Source organism: Pseudonaja textilis, chromosome 5 (genome assembly GCF_049901715.1).
Source record: "Pseudonaja textilis isolate UNSWEBS1 chromosome 5, rPseTex1.2, whole genome shotgun sequence".
Lineage (NCBI taxonomy): Eukaryota > Metazoa > Chordata > Lepidosauria > Squamata > Elapidae > Pseudonaja > Pseudonaja textilis.
This window is the reverse complement of record NC_141994.1, coordinates 67364884-67384712: the sequence shown is the minus strand read 5'-3', so window position 1 is coordinate 67384712 and position 19829 is coordinate 67364884. Positions and strand designations below refer to the sequence as shown.

General features: G+C 40.4%; 1 protein-coding gene across 31 annotated transcripts in view; it reads right to left on the bottom strand.

Annotated features, from left to right (window-relative positions):
* Nucleotides 1-19829, bottom strand: part of C2CD5 (C2 calcium dependent domain containing 5) — a 71591-nt gene that overhangs the window by 13595 nt on the left and 38167 nt on the right. For 15 of the 31 annotated variants that reach the window (XM_087935243.1, XM_087935228.1, XM_087935234.1 and 12 more), the window contains 8 exons: nt 11741-11855; nt 9969-10157; nt 7799-7990; nt 6360-6546; nt 5124-5288; nt 4221-4361; nt 1870-1933; nt 1280-1341 (listed from right to left, as the gene is read on the bottom strand). In XM_087935243.1, coding sequence (XP_087791369.1) covers nt 1280-1341; nt 1870-1933; nt 4221-4361; nt 5124-5288; nt 6360-6546; nt 7799-7990; nt 9969-10157; nt 11741-11855 — 1115 coding nt within the window. The remainder of the gene's footprint in view (nt 1-1279; nt 1342-1869; nt 1934-4220; nt 4362-5123; nt 5289-6359; nt 6547-7798; nt 7991-9968; nt 10158-11740; nt 11856-19829) is intronic. The other 16 variants (XM_087935246.1, XM_087935245.1, XM_087935250.1 and 13 more) reach the window with 3 other exon arrangements.

Genomic DNA, 19829 nt, shown 5'->3' with positions numbered 1-19829 from the left:
TGTTGTTCATCCTTTTTTGACTTTATTATCTACATACTATAAATGTACTTTCATGGACCACTGAAAGGAGGAAATGGCTCACATGCTTTGCCCAAGAGTGCGATAGGCAACAGGCTTTTAAGGGGCTGCCAGAAAGAAAGGTGGGGGCAATGTATTTTCCAAAGCACCAGAAGGCAAACAAGAAGCAATGGATGGAAACTGAACGGAGAGAGAAGCAACCTAAAACTAAGGAGAAACTTCCTGACATTGAGAACAATTAACCAGTGGAACTACCTGTCTCTAGAAGTTCTGGGTGCTCAATCACTGGAAGTTTTTAAAAGACTGGACAGCTATTTCTCTGAAATGGTATAGGGTTCCCCCCAAGGTCCCTTCTAAGTGTTATTCTGACACTTTTCCCAGGACCTCTGCTCAGAGTTTGGCATCCTCAGTTTTCCTGCCTGAGCAGGGGCTTGGACTAGAAGACCTCCAAACCCGCTTTCAACTCTGTTAAACACGCATGTATGTATGCTCTGGAAAAAGACATTGAAGGCATGTAAACCCTGAAAAAAATCCAATCTTTGGATCAAGTGTTAAGACTGGACATTTATTGCAAGAAAGCTTTATGGCAAGCTTTATGTGTGGAATAATAATCTATAGAAGTAGTTCTTGACTACAGTTAAGTCCAAAATTTCTGTTGCTTAAATGAGACATTTGTTAAGTGAGTTCTGTCCCAATTTACGACCTTTCTTCTCACAGTTGTTAAGTGAAACACTGCAGTTGTTAAATTAGTAACATGGTTGTAAAGTGAACTTGGCTTCCCCCATTGACTTTGCTTTGTCAGCAAGTCACAAACGTTGATCACATGATCCTGCTATATTACAACCATCATAAATGTGAATCACTTGTCAAGCATCCAGTTGTAAATCACGTGACCACGGGGATGCTGCAACGGTCATAAGTGTGACGAATGGTCATAAATCCCTTTTTTCAGTGCCATTGTAACTTCACAGTCACTAAATGAACTGCTGTCAGTTGAGGACTACCTGTACTTTCTTTCAAGTTTCTTTACCAGCTATGGTTATGGAACTGACCCAGAGAGAGGAAACATTCTTAATTGTGGGGCCTCATTTGAGATAAACTTGCTTGGATCTACAGTACATAATTTATGTGGTGGGGGAAACCCACATTTTTGATAATGCCAAAAACAGAATTTAAGCAAATTAATATGAAGTGAAAGAAAAGTAGTTTTGCATACTTTATTAGTCTGAAAATTGATCTGAGTATATTAATACTATTTTACCTGTATGTCAGAAGTCCAATTGTTTATTCCAGGCATAATTTCTGTATTGCAGCTATAAAAGCCTGACAAAGAGCAAATTCAGTTTTTTAGTATTAAAAAAAGAAGATGATAATGGTATTCTTTCATTTGCTCAGGTTTTCAGCATTGCTGATTTATGAAATCACTGTGCTTTCTATTTGCATGGTATTTTTTGAGAAAGAGGCAATCTAGTAATATTTTAAAGAAATATATATATATATATATTTAGGAACAAATAAATCAGTTCAATTCAATTAAATATAACTTAGGTTCTAGTACACTGAGACACTGAAAGTCCTTATTAAATACACAAATCTACAATAAAGTGTGTCACCTTCATTACATACAAGCAAATATCTATTGAGCTTGCATATTATATAACTTTTCTAGCTGTCTAACAATAAATGGACTTACTTTTTATAAGATCAAATTCAGGAAACCTAAAAGTATGACCTCTTCTAATAGAAAATGTAAATGGGATTATTCTACTTACTGTGAAAAGAGTACTGGCTATTGTCAAACCTTTGGGAGCATTTTATAATATTATCAGAATTTTAAAAACTCAACTGTACCTGAGGGTGGAGGGATATCTGTCAACAAAGAATGAACGTCTTCCATTGCATCTGTATCATCAATCTGAGGAAAAAAACAATAACTACACATAATCATTTGGTCTTTGAAATGTTCTTTATCAAGACATATTCTATGTGGAAAGCATATTTAATAAACATACTATATAAAGCAGTGGTAGTATTCAGCCGGTTCACATCAGTTCAGGCAAACCGGTAGCAAGGATTTGGCATGGGTCACCAAACTAGTAGTAACTTCTGGCTGGCCACGCCCCCAACCTGGTTGCCGCTCGCTCACTTGCCCCCCCCACCTGATGCTCATTCACCCCGCCCACCTGATGCTAGCCTGCCCAGTCACTCCTTAAGTTATTTCTTTTCCCCCCCCTCCCAACAATCAGCTGTTCCTACGATCAGCTGTGCCAGGACTCCCCTCGCTTACTTACTGCTTGGCCCAGGAGGCTTCCCGAGGCCCAGGAAGGCAAAAAAAAAAACCCTCTGCCTCTCCTCCAGTTTTTTTCCTTCTTGCGCCCCAGGGAGGCCCCAACATGAAGCGTGGGGGGGCACCCTCCATGCTCTGTTTCTTTCCTTCCTGAGCCCAAGGGAAGCCTTCTGGGAGCAAAAACATCTTCCCGGAGGCTTCCCTGAGGCTCAGAAGGCCCCAAAATGAAGCAGGAGGGGACTGTGCCCCCCACATGCTCTGTTTCTTTCCTTCCTGAGCCCTAGGGAGGTCTTCTGGGAGCAAAAACGCCTCCCAGGAGGCTTGCCTGAGGCCCAGAAGGCCCCAAAACATGAGTGTGTGTGTGTGTGTGGTGTCTGCACGCTACACAAAGCAAAAAAAACCCCATGCCCACCTAGCCACGCCCCTAGCCACGCCCACAGAACCAGTAGTAAAAATTTTTGAATCCCACCATTATCAGAAGCCTAACCCATATATCCAGAGTTTTAAAATTAAACACTTGGGGACTCGTTAATAGATTTAAACCTTTTAGTATATTAAAATTAAAATCTCAGCATTAGTGAGTTTTTCATTATTTCTTTTTTTAAACCTTTCTGAAATATACATATTGTCAGGTGCAAGGAACCAGAATGACGCCAGAGATGTTATTTTATTGCTACTCACCTACCGGTATTTTAAAAAAAAAAATCTCACCAGACTAACTGCACAAAAAAAACAACCAGATAGGGGCTCCAAGGATTTCAGAAATGTCAAATCTCCGCTGCTTCCTTTCCATAGAATCATAGGGTTGGGAGAGACCTTAGAGGTCTTCTAGTTCAACCCCCTGCGCAAGGCAGGAGTCTTATATATATCTCAGCCAAATGGTTGTTCATTCTATTTGTGACAACTTCAAGTGATGGTGCAACCGACAACTCCGGCAGCCAAGCTATTCCACTGATTAATGCGCTCACTGTCAGAAATTTTCTTCTTACTTCTAGGTCGTATCTCTCTTTAACAAGCTTCCACCCACTATTTCCTGTTCTGCCCTCTGGTGAATAACTCCTCTTCTCTGTGATAGTCCCTCAAGTGCTAGAAGACAGCTATCATGTCCTTCTGTTTCCTAGCTCCCTTAACTGTCATCTGATTTAGCCTCCAGACTCTTTATTATCTTTGCTGCTCTTCTCTACCCTCTTTCTAGGGCTTCAGCATCTTTTCTGTATCGTGATGACCAGAACTGGATATAGTATTCCCAGGGTTGAACACTTATTTATTTCCTGTCGGGATTCGAAGCTAGCCAGTCTCTTAATTCACCCCAACTCTAGTTGCAGATTCCATCACACATGCTGCTTATTTTCAAAAATGCAAAATTTAGTTTAGTTTAAAGCTCTTTAAACTAAACTAAACTTGTCGTTGCACCTCATGCAACAAATTAAATGCCGCCTTCAGTGTACATTATAACTATAAACATAAAACACAAACACATCCTTCACATTCTATACAATTGAACTGAAAACCCCTGATATTCCCTTAATATTGCACTATACAGTAGAATTCAATCTAGTTACTGCTCTGGGATAGAAGCTGTTTTTCAGCCTATTGGTCCTTCCTTTTATTATCTGGTACCGTCTGCCAGATGGTAATAGTTCAAAAAAAAGGTACCCAGGATGAGATGGATTTTTAAGAACGCTTTGAACTTTCTTAAGGCAGTGGTTTATAATAGCTGTTTTTATTAAACATCTCTCTCTCCCTCCCTCCCTCCCTCCTCTCTTACACACACACACACAAAAAATCAGATATGCTATCTATAGAATGCAAGAATATTTAACCACAAACGACATGGTTCTGTAATTCAATAAATGAATTTCGTTCATTCTTTATAAGTCAGGTAGAAGATGAACTTTTCTGAAGGCGAACACACCTCCAACACAAAGGCGTCTTTCTTGCCATGAGAGAGATCCAATTCTGCAATTTCATCAGAGCTTTCAGACTGAGATCTTAGCAACCTGGTCCGGTGTCTTGGTTCTGGAATGGGAGAACCTACAATTTCTTCAGATGTCTCCTACGCAGAACAATATGGTATCATGTAGGCATCTCACATTTATTGAATCTCACAAAAGAGCTTTAAACATTTCACTGTTACCACCACAACTTTCTTCCAACATAAAGAAAAAAAAGGGTATGAGATCTCTTAGTATTTCTGTCCTGATCAAAATGAGTAACTTTTCCCTCCCTTTTATTCTTGAACCTGTTTAGTTTTCTTCTCTCTCCTTATTTTTATTGGGTTCTCTCTTTAAACACTGATTAGCTTTACATTTTCAGAAGTCAACTACATTTAAGCTTTCATTCATAATACAGGCAGTCTTCAACTTTCAGCAGTTCATTTAGTGACTGTTTGAGTTACAACGGTACTGAAAAAAGTAACTTATGACCATTTTTCACACTTACGACCCCTGCAGAATCCCCATGGCCGCATGATTTATATTCAGATGCTTGACAATTGGTTCATATTTGCGATGGTTGTGATGTCCCAGGATCGTGTGATCCCTTTTTGCAACCTTCTGACAAGCAAAGTCCATAGGGGAAGCCGGATTCACTTCACAACTAGGTTACTAATTTAACAACTGCTGTGATTCACTTAAGAAATGGGGCAAGAAAGGTCATAAAATGGGGCAAAACACACTTAACAAATTTCTTACTTAGCAACATAAAATATGGGCTCAATGGTGGTTGTAAGTCAAGGATTACCTGTAGGGATAAATGTCCCTGCCTTATGAGAAGCATTTGACTTAAATTGTGTCAGTACTTATACAACATGGCTTACCGGAGGGTTAATCTCATACAGCTCTTTGTTTCTGGTGATTGTGTCATTGATTTTCTTCTGCACATGAGATATATGCTGTTCATAAGTGGCATCACTGGGAGTTTTTCCCGCAATCTGAATACCACCAGGAGTAGGTAAAGCAGCCAGGTAAACCCCTGTAGCAGACTGTAAAAAAAAGTATGCCAGTAAGAAAATAAGGCTTTGTGAGAAACACAATCTAACGCCTTCCTCCTATTGGTATAAAAAATGTAAGGGCTTAAAATGTGCTACTGACTGTTTATCTGGGTCAGTTTCCTCAAACATAGCACCCTGAAGATGTGTGGACTTCCAACATATTCAGAAATTTCCAAGTAGAAACAAAACTAGATATTTTTTTTTCTTTAATGGTGTCCACAACAGCTTAAAGCTCTTGAGGTTGAGAAACTCTGATCTAGACCAGGGGTCTCCAAATTTGACAACTTTAAGACTTGTGGACTTCAGTTCCCAAAATTCCTCAACCAGCTGGGCTATGTCTCCAGGAATGTGCTGGGTAATTCTGGGAGTTGAAGTCCCACAAGTCTTAAAAGTTGCCAAGTTTGGAGACCCCTGATCAAAGAGTTATAAACCTGAATTTGTAGAAATCTTGGCAATTTAAGCTCACGGGTTATCTTTGTGCATTTAATGTCAAACACAAAAGGCCCCATTACATGCTGTAGATATAACCCCACAAAATCAGTGATGAGGGATAACATCTGACCTCTAAAGAGATCTTCATTAGTAGCCTTTATTGTGGTAGAAACTTTTAAAGTGGACTGAAACACCAGAAACTGGCTTCTAGCTGCTCTTCATTAACTTTAGAAAAAGACTATCGTAAGTCTTTCCATTTTGAAATATTCATGGTTTATTTTAAAAAGCTGTTTCTTTCTTACAACCTTTTTTTTTAAAAAAAATGACTAAGCCGACAAATCTTGACATTCTGGGTTTATAAGACCATGTAAAACCATCCTATTTTGTTCAATGCTTAAGTATTTTTCCGGGATAAAAAACTGGAGGGAGATTATACTAGAGCAGGGCTGTCAAACTTGCGGCTTGTGGGCCGGAGGTGTCATGCGCTGGACAGGCCTGGTTTAAGCGAAGGGGGGAAATATCCCGATTCGTCACGTGACGCTGCTATGACGATGCAAGTTGGACACCTCTGTCTTAGAGGATTAGAAAAAAAATATATCAAATAGTTTAAAACACAAATGGAAAACTTACTGCCAGACCCATCAACATCGTTTCCCCCACCGTGATCTGTATCCGTAGGCCAAAGAGGGCATTCATCCCTCTCAGCTTCAGCTTATTCATCAACTGAGTGTGTACTTCATACTCCATAAATGGCAGCAGGTTACTGATGCAGGTTGCGTTGGCTTCAGCTTGGGCTTTCTTTTTCAGCCTACATAGCCTATTGGGGAGGGAACAATAAATTTCAAGGCATGTGGCTTTAACGAATCATAGAGTCATAGGGCTAGAAGGGACTTTGGAGGTCTTCTAGTCCAACACTTTGCTCAAGGTAGGAGTCCTTATACCATCCTGGACAAACGGTTGTCTAGTCTTTTCTTGAAGACCTCCAGCGATGCAGCTTCCACAACTCCAGGAGGCAAGCTATTCCACTGGTTAATTGGGCAAGACATCCCACTGATTAATTATTCTCACTGTCAGGAAATTTCTCCTTAGTTCTACGTTGCTTCCCTCCTTGATTTGTTTCCATCCATTGCTTCTTGTCCTGCCCTCGGGCGCTCTGGAGAATAAATTGACCCCTTCTTCCCTGTGACAGAACTTCAAGTAGTGGAAGACTGTTATCATGTCTCTCCTGAACCTTCTCTTCGTTAAGACTAAATATATCTCATTCCCTTAGCTATTTCACTGTATGATTTAGCCTCCAGATCCCTTATTATCTTTGCATCTCTTCACTGCACTCTTTCTAGAGCCTTGGGGTATTTTTTTGTCTCATGAAGTAGAGTAGAAAAGTGAAAGTAGAAAGCAACAGGGGTATAAAAATCTATGTAAGTGCTGATGGAGACCCTAGGCTTTTTGCAGCTTTTGCAGAGAGAATGGCATTTTAAAGAGAAAAGCCACAATGAACTGAATTGTTCAGCAGAAATTCAGAAATTCAGCAGAAAAAAGTGTTGTGCTTGGCCAAGGCTATTCTACTAAGAAACCTCGCTGTATTCTGTGGGATCTCTTTCTTCCAAACGTCCTTCACTGCTAAAGAATGGGCCAGGGACAGCAGATTGCTTATCTGTGAATAAAACATGTTCACTGAAGTAGGGCCAGTTTGGTCTGGTGGTTAAGCACCAGGCTAGAAACTGGGAGATTGTGAATTCCAGTCCTTAGCCATGAAAGATGGCTGTCTCTGGACCAATCACCAGGAAACTGTGAATTCTAATCCTCTTAGCCATGAAAGCTGGCTGGCTGGCTGACTTTAGGCCAATCACCAGGAGACTGGGAGTTCTAGTCCCGCCTTAGACATGAAAGCCAGCTGGGTGATCTTGGACCAGTCACTCTCTCTCAGCCCAACCCACCACCTCACAGGGTTGTTGTTGTTGTGGGGAAAAGAGGAGGAGGAAGGTGGATGTTTGCCACCTTGAGATACTTCTTGAAATAAGAAAGGCAGAATATACTTAACAATAGGTCTTTTCTTCCTGTATTCCCACCTGGCTTGGATGAGGCATCCTTTCCCAAACACCACTGCGTCCACAGGCAGGTCTATGGTCGTGAAAAGAACATCGGGCACTTTCTGCTTCCTGCAGCTGCAGCAGTAAGCAAGGCGAGCTGGGAATGGCATGTTCAGCTCATCATAAGGGATGTGGCAGAAGCCACAACCGGGAGGTAGGGATTCCTCTAGCCTAAGAGACAAAACGTTGAGAAGTCTAAAATTACCTTTCAGACACCAACTTTCCAAACAGGGTTGCTTGCTTGAAGTGGGGGGGTTCACACATGGCTTATATACAGATATCCTATACAGGTAGTCCTTGACTTACAACCACGGGTTTAGTTAACAGTTCAAAGTTATGAGGGAACTGAAAAGAAGTGACTTATGACCACTCCTCACATTTAAAACCGTTGAAGCATCCTCGAGGTCATGCGATCACAATTTGGCAACCGGCACTGCTTAAGACAACGGCAGTGTCCCAGGGTCATGTGACTTACCCTTTGTGAGTTTTCCAGGCAGCTCTGACAACCAAGCCAATGGGTGGGGGGGAGCCAGATTTGCTTAAAACTGCACAATTCACTTAACAACTGCAGCGATCCACTTAACAACGGTGCCAAAATATGATAAAAATGGCTATGACTCACTTAATGTCTTGCTTAGCAACAGGAATTTCAGTCGCAACGATGGTCGTATGTTGAGGGCTACCTGTACATGGCTGGCCAGTCGGCTTTTTTTTATAAACCTTTTTTTTTGCATTTGAACAAGTTAATCAACAGACCTTCCTGTCTTCCAAGAGGCCAGATAATTAATTTCCCCTCCCCCTTTTTAAACCACACCAGCTCCTGACAGATACACATGCACGGACAGATTAATAGAAACCATGTAGCTTTTTGTGAATTTGGTTTCAGTAGCTCTAAAAGACACAAAACAATACAAATACTCATTTTTGTTAGGTTTAGAGTTCATGAAGCGATTATTTGGGTAGGAATGGAAAAACTTGTGTCATGAAAGAAAGAACAGTTTTAATGGGTCAGAAAGACAACTACAAGTAGGTTTTTTAGCAAATTTGGCTATGAATGCAAATCAGCAGCTAAGTGTCACCTGCTAGAGAAGTTTTTATAAAAACATTTATTTTATTTAGTTATTTATCTATCAAATTTGGAGACCATTCATCACTGACCAACTCTGGGTAGGGTGGAATCCTTAAAAGCTACAGAATGTTTTTATTAAGAAACAAAATGTAGGGGTCAGTGGTATTTCTTCATCTTTTTGTTGATCAAGACATGTTTCTGAGCAATAATTATCTTTTCTCAGCCCCCCTCTACAATCTCATACCCTTCTGAAGGATCTCCCAACCATCTGGGACAATATGGTACTGTCTTCTGGGGGCTCACATCATGCTGAACATGATGGTCATCTCCCAAAAGAATGACTTGGCAACGTCAGAGCTAGTAAAAAAAAATCAGGTAGGGTGTTTTTTTTCTGAAGAGCTGAACTTGATCATTTTCTATTGAAAAATTATATTTGGTGAAACCTTGATTTGACAGATGAGGGAGGAGGCGGACTGTGTTACACTCAAAAGGCCTGCAAAATCGTACAGGGTGTCCTTTGTGGCAATTTTAGTGCTTTGTGGACTGACACCATGACAAATCATGTCAGCTTGATGCTCTGAAGTAAACTCTCATAGCTGACCCAAGTATAATGTAGATTCAGTTCTCTCACCCAAACCTGTAGAGTTATTGGGGGGAGGGGGTACATTGAGAGAAAAATCTGGACCCTGAAATGGGGCTCCGTGAACTGAGGCTTTGCGGTGACTTGAAAAGGAGAGGCAAATATCTATGTTTGGCTGGGGAATTCTGGGAGTTGAAGTCCACGTGCCTTAAAGTTGCCAAGGTTGGGAAACCTTGCTTTAGTGTATCATAAAATTTTGACAATGGTGTGAAACAAAGAGTCACTTGCACACTCAGTGTTAGGAGAGGGACAGTTTTGAAACATGGGAAAGGATTTGCATTCTGTTGTTAGTAGCCAAATGGTTACCTTATTCAGGCTGTTAGAAATTTTAAAGCAGTAAGACTAGTGATTGGGGCAGTCCCACAACGTCTGCTGTTGTTAGTGAAAAATCAGTAAAGTAGTCGGCCCCCGCATTCTGTGCTGTACCACTGGTAACCTACCCTAATAGAGAAGAACTATCTTGGTTCTGAGGAAAAAAATCAACCTCTCCCTTCTCTGACCCTATGGAAAAGTAGCCAGGCTGCCATGACAACCTTGGTTCCAAACAGACTTCCATGTTTCCATCCTGGAGAAACCTGGGATTCAGCACAGCTGCTGTGCCAGAGGCAGACAAAATACAGACCTCCTCACTGTGAAAGAAAGAGAGAGGGGGAGAGAGAGGGGAGGGGAGAGAGAGAGAGTGAGGAAGAAAAAGCGAAAGAGAAACAGAAAGAGAAAGAGGAAGGAAGGAAAAAGAGAAGGGAAAGGAAAAAGAGAAAGGAACAGGGGGAGACAGAGAGAGAGAGAGGGAAGGAAGGAAGGAAGGAAGGAAGGAAAAACAAAAAAGAAAGAAAATCAATCATGGGTTCAGTCATATGCATTGCCAAATCTCTTCCCAAAAATGAAGACGCCACAACCCAAACCCATGTTGAAAGTGAGCGTTTAGAACAGGGGAGTTTTGAAAAATAAGCTGAAAGTTTTGAAAAATAACCACCATCAGGTGGTCATTTTGATTGTGATAAGGACAAGTCCTTTTCAAAGTACAGTGGTAAAAGCCTGAGGGATACATTAGGCTCCCATGTGGCGTGCTGGATGCTCTGTTCCAAAACTAAAATGGCAGCCTAGGGTTCAGGGCTTTTTCCAGGCTGATAATTTTAAGTCGATGGGTGGGAACCCCCAGACCTGGACCTGAGGAAGGGCCAGGCAAAAAGGTAAATATATTACCTTTACACATCAATCAAATACAGCTAGTATTTGATTTTATGCCTGCAATGGCGTCTGCCCATCACGATCCCAGGTTGTGACAGTTGTAAAGCAGGTTGTCATGCGACCGACCAGATTTTACAAACTTTTTTTTGTGGCAGTTGCAAACGTTGTGAACCAACTGTTCATGATGGGACAATTTTGCTGAAAACTGAAAGCAAATGCTATTTGGCAAATGCTGCTAATGGCCTTAAATGCAGGCTAGTCGCCGAGTGCCTGAAATGTAGTCATGTGACTGGGGGGGAGGGGAGTAGTGTCCACTGAAACTTTGATACTGGGTGGTAAATCCCCTGGGGAGATCCATCATGATTTTGAACGGTCGCTAAATGACCTGTCATAAATCAAGGACTATCTGTAGTTGCTGATATGACGAATTCCCTATTATGTAGAGCGAGGGTGGGGAATCATGGCCCCTTTATGACTTGTGGACTTCAACTCCCAGAATTCCTGAGCCAGCCATGCTGGATCAAGAATTCTGGGAGTTGAAGTCCACAAGTCTTAAAGGGGCCATCGTCCCCCACCTCTGATATAGTGGATCATTTCCCAACTCTTCCCCCCCACCTCCGTATCCTCAAGTCAGTGTTGTCTCCTATCTTCTGTGCCTTCACGTCCCCAAATGGCATCTCCTCTTGATAGCTTGATCACTGATCAAAAAAGGTTACGAGGCTTCGAGTGAAGGTGCCTTGTGCCACAGGTAATACAAAGGAAGATTCTGCTGTTCAGAAGAATTTGTCGGTTTTTTTGTTCACCAAAGGAAACAGCAGCAATGCAGAAGTAGCACCCTACACCGTTGCCACTTCCCAGCAGCTAAGTGGCTATATTACTACACGCCCCATCATCCTGAGCCTTCCTACTCTCCCATTAATTGGCGCAGCTTTATACAACCCATCTTCTCTTTTTTACCCTTTCCTTCTGCTGCTTGCAGAGATTAAGTGTTTTAATGATCAGAGAAACTGAGCCAGTGAGTTACCAAATGCTAGTTGATTCACTGTAGCCCACGACAGCGTGGCATCCCAATGCTTTCGCATGGGATTTGATTTCTTGACGAACTTCTGCCCACCAGGCATCCCGTGTTTCCGGGTCATCTGAAAGATACAGAGCACGTCCGTTCACTATGCAGCAGAGATGCAGAATGTTTGGTTAAAGCAGAGACGTTAACTAAAGGCTGGTTAACTTGTTTAAGCTAACATAAGACCTCGGCAACATCCTGTTTCTTCTTCGGCCAGCCAATTAAGACAAGGGTGGCTACTTCCGTGGGGTGGTGATTTCATGCAATCGAAGCTAGTCCATTTCTCTTTGGATTCTCAGAGAATGCAAGAGCTCAACGATGCGATTTCCATACTTACAAGTTTTGCTCAAAACACCATTACAGGCAATCCTTGACTGACAACCACAATTGAGCCCAAAATCTCCACTGCTAAGCAAGACAGTTGATAAGCGAGTTTTGCCTCATTTTACGACCTTTCTTGTCACGGTTGTTAAGTGAATCACTGCAGTTGTTAAAATTAGTGGCACAATAGTTAAGTGAATCCAGTTTCCCCATTTGACTCTGCTGGTCAGAAGGTCGCAAAAGATGATCGCATGAACCCAGGACACTAAATATGAGTTGCCATCTAAATATTCACTAAATATTCCGTTGGTATCTGAATTTTGATCACATGACCATGGGGAAGCTGAAACAGTCGTATGAAAAATGGCCATAAGTCGCTTTTTTCAATGCTGTTGTAACTTCGAACAGTCACTAAATGAATGATTGTAGTCAAGGATCACCTGTATTAGGCTAAACCTCCCAAGCGACACACCAAAGTGTGTCTATGAAACAAACGGCAGCATCTACAACTACAAACTCATTTTCAGTCAGCAAATCTCAGAATTAAAAGTCCACTGTCACAACGCGTTTCCCTTGGATCATCTTTTTTTTTTTTTTTGAAAAAGCAAGGAGATAGATTGTAAGATAAATTAAGAGTTTGGATGATTTGAATAACAGTTTAACTTTGTCATGATTAAAAAAGCAGAGTGAAATTTGGAGATTTAAAAAGCACTGAACCATACTGCTCACTTGAAGGAAAAGAAGTTTTTAAAACTCTTTGGGCAAACTTAACATTCTTACATGAGCCTAAATAATTAATTGTCCTTGTTTTTGTGTGTTTAACTGAGTTGACAAATACCAACACACTACGATCACCAAAAGACTTATGAGATATTCTGTTTAACTTTTAATCTCACAATGGAAAAAATACTGAGGTGTTAGGTTAATGCTGAATAACTCTATTCCTTATTCTGGGAAAATATCTTATCAATAAAGAAAATACATTTAATACATGTATTAAAATATGTATTCAGAATATTTTTAAACTAATAATGTTATAACCGTAACTCAATTTTAAGTTGCCACATTAAAGGCATACCATGTTGAATTAGATTCATGTTAAAATTTCAAACCTGACCTCTTAATGTTTTCAAAAGCATACACTTTTTCAATATTTGCAAAGATGTAGCAAGTTTTTTGGGGGTGGGGTGGTGGGGTGGGGCATTTCAGAAGAACCTTTGTTTAAATATCTTATATATGAACTTGCAGTGATACTGGAGCTGCTTGTAATTTCCAGAGACAATGGAGACCTACACAAGCCAAACTTGTTTTTAAATTGGTAAGAAAAGTCAGCTTGTAATAGAGGCCTTCCTAGCCTAGATAAAATAATTTTGCAGCAAAATCTAAATTGCACAATGACATATGATTTAGATGGGACTTTGGGGGTTTTCTTCACAAAACATATCCCTGAAGAAATCAGGTTGCACAAAATTCCTAAATGAAAAATCATTGTTTCACTCACTCCACAATTACATCATAGACCCAAATTTATTTTAACTGTCTTGAGATTCATCTTTTTTCTTTTAGAACAATATTTAGATCTTATAAGAGACTAGTACTTGAGGGTCAGCAGAATAGACTTAAATGTACGTAATGTAAAAGGCTTCAGAAATTTTAGAAAATGACAATGTAGTTTTAATCTATTTCAGATTATTAAAAACTATGTCAATTTTATAAAGGTAGAACAAGATAAAAGCTCTGATGTGGTTTTATAGTGCATTTCCTTAATACTTCAAAGCAAGGTGAGGCAGGTAGCTGCCCTGACTCATGAACATTTTTTTCTCTTCATGCTCAACAAGGTGTAACTGGTAATTTTAGTTGATAAAATATGATTATGATCAATGTTTATCTAACAAACTCCGTTATCTTTTGCAATATGATTGTTTTTATTGTTTCAATATTTGTTATGACTATTATCAGACCTGGAGATTTTAATATTAGTTTCTGAATGAGGTATATACTCAACCATAAAAGATAATAATTACTGTAATTACATCATAATAGATTAGTGAAATTTGATCCGTGGCATTTCTTACATCTTAAACTGAGGGAATATGTTTTATACTCAGCAATGAATCAGATTTTGGGAGTGTGGGTTATGTTTTGGATTCTTTAACATTATTTCAACAAATTCACATGTGCATAATTGAAAATTATGATTTATCAATTTACAACTGAATCAGCTTAAACTTACAATTATAATAGTTTATTACAACACCCAAAAGCCCACATTTCAATGTATTTTCACTGAATTTATTTGATTTTAAAATCTATAAATTATAAAGAATTGGTAGGAATGGCTAGTTACTTAATTTCTGAATGCACAGTGTATATGTGTATTATTGCACACAAACTCCTCTGGTGTGCTGATGATGAGATGTCTCACTACCACCTTATACAAAGAAATAAAAGAAACTAAATATGATGTAAATAATATCTTACACAGCAAACTGAATTAAACATGTTTTCATTAAAAATAGTGAAAAAATGGTGAAAACCCTGGCAAGATATTGGCAAACCATGTGAAGTATATATTAAGTTGATATATATTCACAGAAATATTAGTATCGTGTTTCTCCAACAATACGCTCCCCCCAATAGGAGGACCCAGCATGTTTTCTAGGCATAAAATGAAATTAAGCCCCTCCCTCCAAATTTAGGCCTAGTTTAAAACATGTGAAATTGGGGGGGGAGGCAGGGGGGGGGAACTTGCCATTAGGAGTGCCCCGCCGGCAGCTACGCCTTACCATCAGCCGCTCCTAACAGCTAATCATGGTGGAGCACAGAGGGCTCCCTTACCCGGGTCAGCAGGCGGGCGGCGTCGGCATGGATGTCCGGCAGCGTTTCAGCTGCTTCTCAGGCCTCCGTAGCTTCCACGGTTCCCACCGGTGCTGGCGCCTCTCTCGCCAGCGCCGTCTCCAACAACAGCATCTGAGTCACTCCCAATTTTCCCCCGTCCGCATAACAACAGGAAAAAAAAAAGATTTTGAGGTACCTGGGAGCGCTGCGTGCTGCATTTTGGTTTAATCCCGAGCGGCTGGGTGGTTGTGAGAAGAGCTGAGCGAGCGTCTCTGCTGCTGTTACCCTTGGTACTCCAGCCTCGGGCTCTTTAAGTTTGCAAAAGTCCCGGTGCACAGCCCATTCCTGCATTCCAAGCGCCCAGGCCTAGCTGCAGCTGTCCCTCTCTCGCCAGCGCCGTCTCCAATAACAGCGGCAGCAGTGGCGGGAACCGTGGAAGTGTTTCAGCTGCTTCTCGGGTGGGGGAGCTGCCTCCGTAAGTTCCACGGTTTCCGTGACTTTTGCAAACTTGCAGAGCCCGAGGCTGGAGCGCCAAGGGTAACAGCAGCAGAGACACTTGCTCAGCTCTTCTCACGCCCACCCAGCTGCTCGGGATTAAACCAAAACGCAGTGCGCAGTGCTCCCAGGTTCCTCAAAATCTTTTTTTTCCTGTTGTTACGGGACGGGGGAAAGCGGGAGCAACTCAGATGCTGTTGTTGGAGACGGCGCTGGTGCGTGGGGGGAGAAATTAATTCATCCCAGAAAAGACGTCCTAGCCGTTTTTTCAGGGCTCGAAAAAAAAATAAGGCCCGGCCTTATTTTGTGAGAAACATGGTAGCTAACATGGGGTTTCCCAAAATATGTTACATTCAGGATCCAGCTAAATTGTTAAAATTGAAAATTTGAAAGTTTTGGGAAACCGAGTTACCTTCACTCTGTGCTGAAAATAACGTAAAGAGGGAAACACCTGAAAATAAAATACTTTTGAGATTTAAATAATCTTTCTTGGAAATGAACTTTCTCCTGCATGTTTTAAACTTTACTGGATTTTATCCCCACCCTTCCCCTGCTAATTAATGGAGGGAAGAAATCATATAAACAGAATGTAATGCATATTTACATACAATAGACACAAACTTACCTTTGCATGTCAAAAGATAAATAATGACTTAATAAAAATCAAGGTACCACAACATGGCAGGCGTCGTTTATACCAAACATGGGAACGCAACGCAATGTAATAGCATTCGCTTTGGTTTTCAGACACAGTGATTCACAAGCAGCTTTTTTCTTCCTTTGGGGTTTTGACACATGAGCCACACAGATTCACAGGGCAACCGCTATCAGAGCATTTACACATCGAAGTAAAGCTACATAGACAGTCCAGAAATTGAGGGGGGGGGGAGGGGGCAGCAGGATGGCATGTGTCCAGCACACTTCCACAAGGGCATCGTCACCTGTTGTGTTCCAGGCTACAGCGGAAGCTTACAGAAGAGCTTGCAAAGCAGAGTCAGCAGACGGGAGCCAGAAACAGTGGATTGTTTGGCGCATGCTTGGGTCAATGACGGTTCAGACTTAAAAATATGGCAGCTCACTGAAATGGTTACAGAAAGAAATGGCCCTGAAGTCTTGGTGAAAGCAGAAGGCAAGCAAACATAGCACCCACTCACAAAGCTTTTCTAGCAAAAATCTGGTTCGGTAAATTAAGTCTAGCAAGGGTTACCAAAAAATGTTGGGGAAGATTTATTTAAATTGTCTGCAAATGGAGTTTTTGATGTTACTGCTTGGAATAGCAGGGGAAGACAGGGGTATTAGAACTGTGCGAAACGAATACAACTGAGAAATTCCTGATGTTTAAAATCAGCCGGCCGCAAGTGAGAACAATAAACCAGTGGAAGAGCTTGCCTTCAGAAGCTATGGGTGCTCCATCATTGGAGGCTTTTAAAAAGAGACTGGACAGACATTTGTCTGGAATGGTATAAGGTCTCCTGCTTGAGAAAGGGGTTGGACTAGAAGACCTCCAAGGTCCGCTGTTATTCTGAAATTGAAGCTCAACTTTTGTAAGTTTATTTCAAGAATGCATCCACTTCTCCCAATACTGTTTTTATTATGACACATTATCTCCCTGGTACTTAGGGATGAATTTTTACTGGGAGGATGTGAAAACAATGGTGTTTGGAAATGTGTTTAATTAAAGATACTAAAAAGGGGAGATCCACATCTACGCATCCCTTAAAAATAAGTGTGTGGGGGAAAAGAAAAACACATTGATACAAAACTGTAAGATACATGTTGTAAAAACATCGCAATGGTGGCTTAAATTTATTGTGGCATAATAGAAAATGAAGAAGAGAAAGCACTTTTTAAACTCTTATTTTGGGGAAAAGAGAGTAAGATATAAACTCAGTTCAGACTTTACAGTGAATTCAGTGACCAACTGAAATATAGTGTTACGTTGAAAGCTGAAGTCAAGTACTGCATCATCTAATTTGAAAATATCTTCAAAGAATTCATTATGAGTGAACGAATTGTCAATTCAAATAAAGGAGAATATTTGTAGCTCAGGGTTGAAATGAGGGGTCCTCGATGCTCTCTAAGCTGAGTTTTTTTTTTCTTGAAAACTTTTCCTTACCCAAACTGGGTAACATTATCAGTGCTAGTGTAGCACTGTGCTAATCTAGGACTCTTGATGTTACCTCTTTGGGTAATTACATGTCTGCAAGAAAACAGCCAAGCTCAGAGAGCACTAAGGAATTGCTAATTCAATGCACAAAAATCCCTCAAAGATGGGGCTTTATGAGTGCATGGGAAACACTTTCAAATCCACCATGCGTTCATCTTGCATTTTTTGTTTAAGAAAGCCAAGAGAAGTAGAAGCTTCTGTAAAAATATGTTGCAATCTCTTTATTTAAAGCTAGGTAAATATTCAGATATCTCAAGTCAATGTGACGCTCTCCTCCACTTCCTTCAACATTAGGGAATATGTCTTTTCCATACAGGATATGTCTAAAGAAAGCAGCAAAGCTCTGCCTAGGGACCTGGGAAAAAAAGCAAATTGCCTGTTGTCCTTACATCTGTATGTCTATCTGTCTGTCTATCCATCTATCCATCTATCCATATACTGCTAAAACACTAATTCTCATAACTTCGATTGCAAATTAAGGACTACCTGTACTAACGGCTGGGCTGGGCTGGAGTGGAACATGCTCTATAACAGGACAACACGTCCTATGCAGCAATCGCTTGACATGAGAAGAGCTGCAACTAACTTTGTTTGGATTAAGAGTATTTCATTTATTTTAAAACATTTCAAAAAATAACATAAATGACTTGATTAAAAAAGAAGAAAATAAGAAAAGACATGGTGGTTGGAAAATAAAAGTGTCAGTAAATAAGCAGGAAATTTACAATCATTGTAAATTTAGAATTCATTATTTCAGTGATTAAATCATTAATTTAAACTTGACCAATTTAGGTAAAGCAAAATCACTGTGTCATATTGACGAATAATTGTAAATTCCTACAAAACTCTAAACACTAATGTTTGTATGTCACCCATATTATCTAAAACAGAGGCACAGCATTTTATGAAAACATAAAAAACCCAAGTCACAAAAAATCCTGCAATCAGTAAAAACAATATTAAGTTCTAACTGCCCTCCCATTGCACCCAACTGCTGATTACATCAAGTTATTTATAAATATTACATGACATGTAATATAAAGGGAAGCCATTCTTGTTTAAAGTTAAACTTTGTATGTATATACAGTATGTATGTGTCAGCTGCCACTATCTACTTTACTTGTGCTTCGCTGCTATAAGGTGATAGTCTGCCATGAGCTGTGAGGAAGTGGAATGAATTATACCTATACCTATAATACCTATAATTACCTAGAAAATCAGAAATAAAGAATTTAGATAATTTATCAAAAGTGTAATATTCCAAATACGACATGCCAAATTCTTAAGGTACTAAGCATGTGACAGGTTGCAAGCCCAACCTTAAGTAACTATCCCACACAATCCTTATTCCACAGAAATACAGGCACTACATGAATAAAGAACTTGCAGCCTTCCAGTAGATCTAGACCAGGGGTGTCAAACTCACGGCCTTGTGGGCTGGATGCATCACATGCTGGCCACACCCACACCCAGTTTAGCAAAGAGGGGAAAGGTCCCAATATATCATGTGACACTGCCTTGATGATGTGAATTTGATACCCCTGGTCTAGAACAATGGCCAATGAATACATAAAAATCCATAAGAATTATTGTTCTATAACAGAGGTGTCAAACTCAAGGTCCACAGGTCATATCTGGCCCACAGGGTGCTTAGATCTGGTCCTGGAAACTGCAAAAGACTGGTCCGGGGTGCTTCTGCCAGTGTAAATGGAGCTCGGGAAGGCCCCCGAGTTAAAACACAATCCTGATGCGGCCCTCAATGAAATTGAGTTTGACACCCCTGTTGTATAACCACTGAAGGACTATAGATTCTCCATTTGAGAGGTTCAGGAACAGAACCCAAATGCAACTGTGTCCACATAACTATTGTAGTAGAACTTCTGCAGGAACTAAAGTTAGCCAGAACATAAACAACCATACAGCACTGCATTTTTCCAATGTAATATAGGCCATCATTTTTTTTTAGCACTAGCCCTTTGTAGACCACATAATACAAACTGGTCAATCTCTATACAAAATCAATCAATCAATTGAATGGAAAATAAATGGAAAACACACATATACAAGTGAAGAAACATTTCACTCTCCGAGCAACACTGATTTAATATTCCGGAGGTGCCATTTTTGAACTCTGAAACTTCAGAGACAAACCAAACCATATTCATTACAAGTTTCAACCGTCTTTTTGCACCTTGAACAGAATCAAATAAGTTTTGTCTTTGACAACAT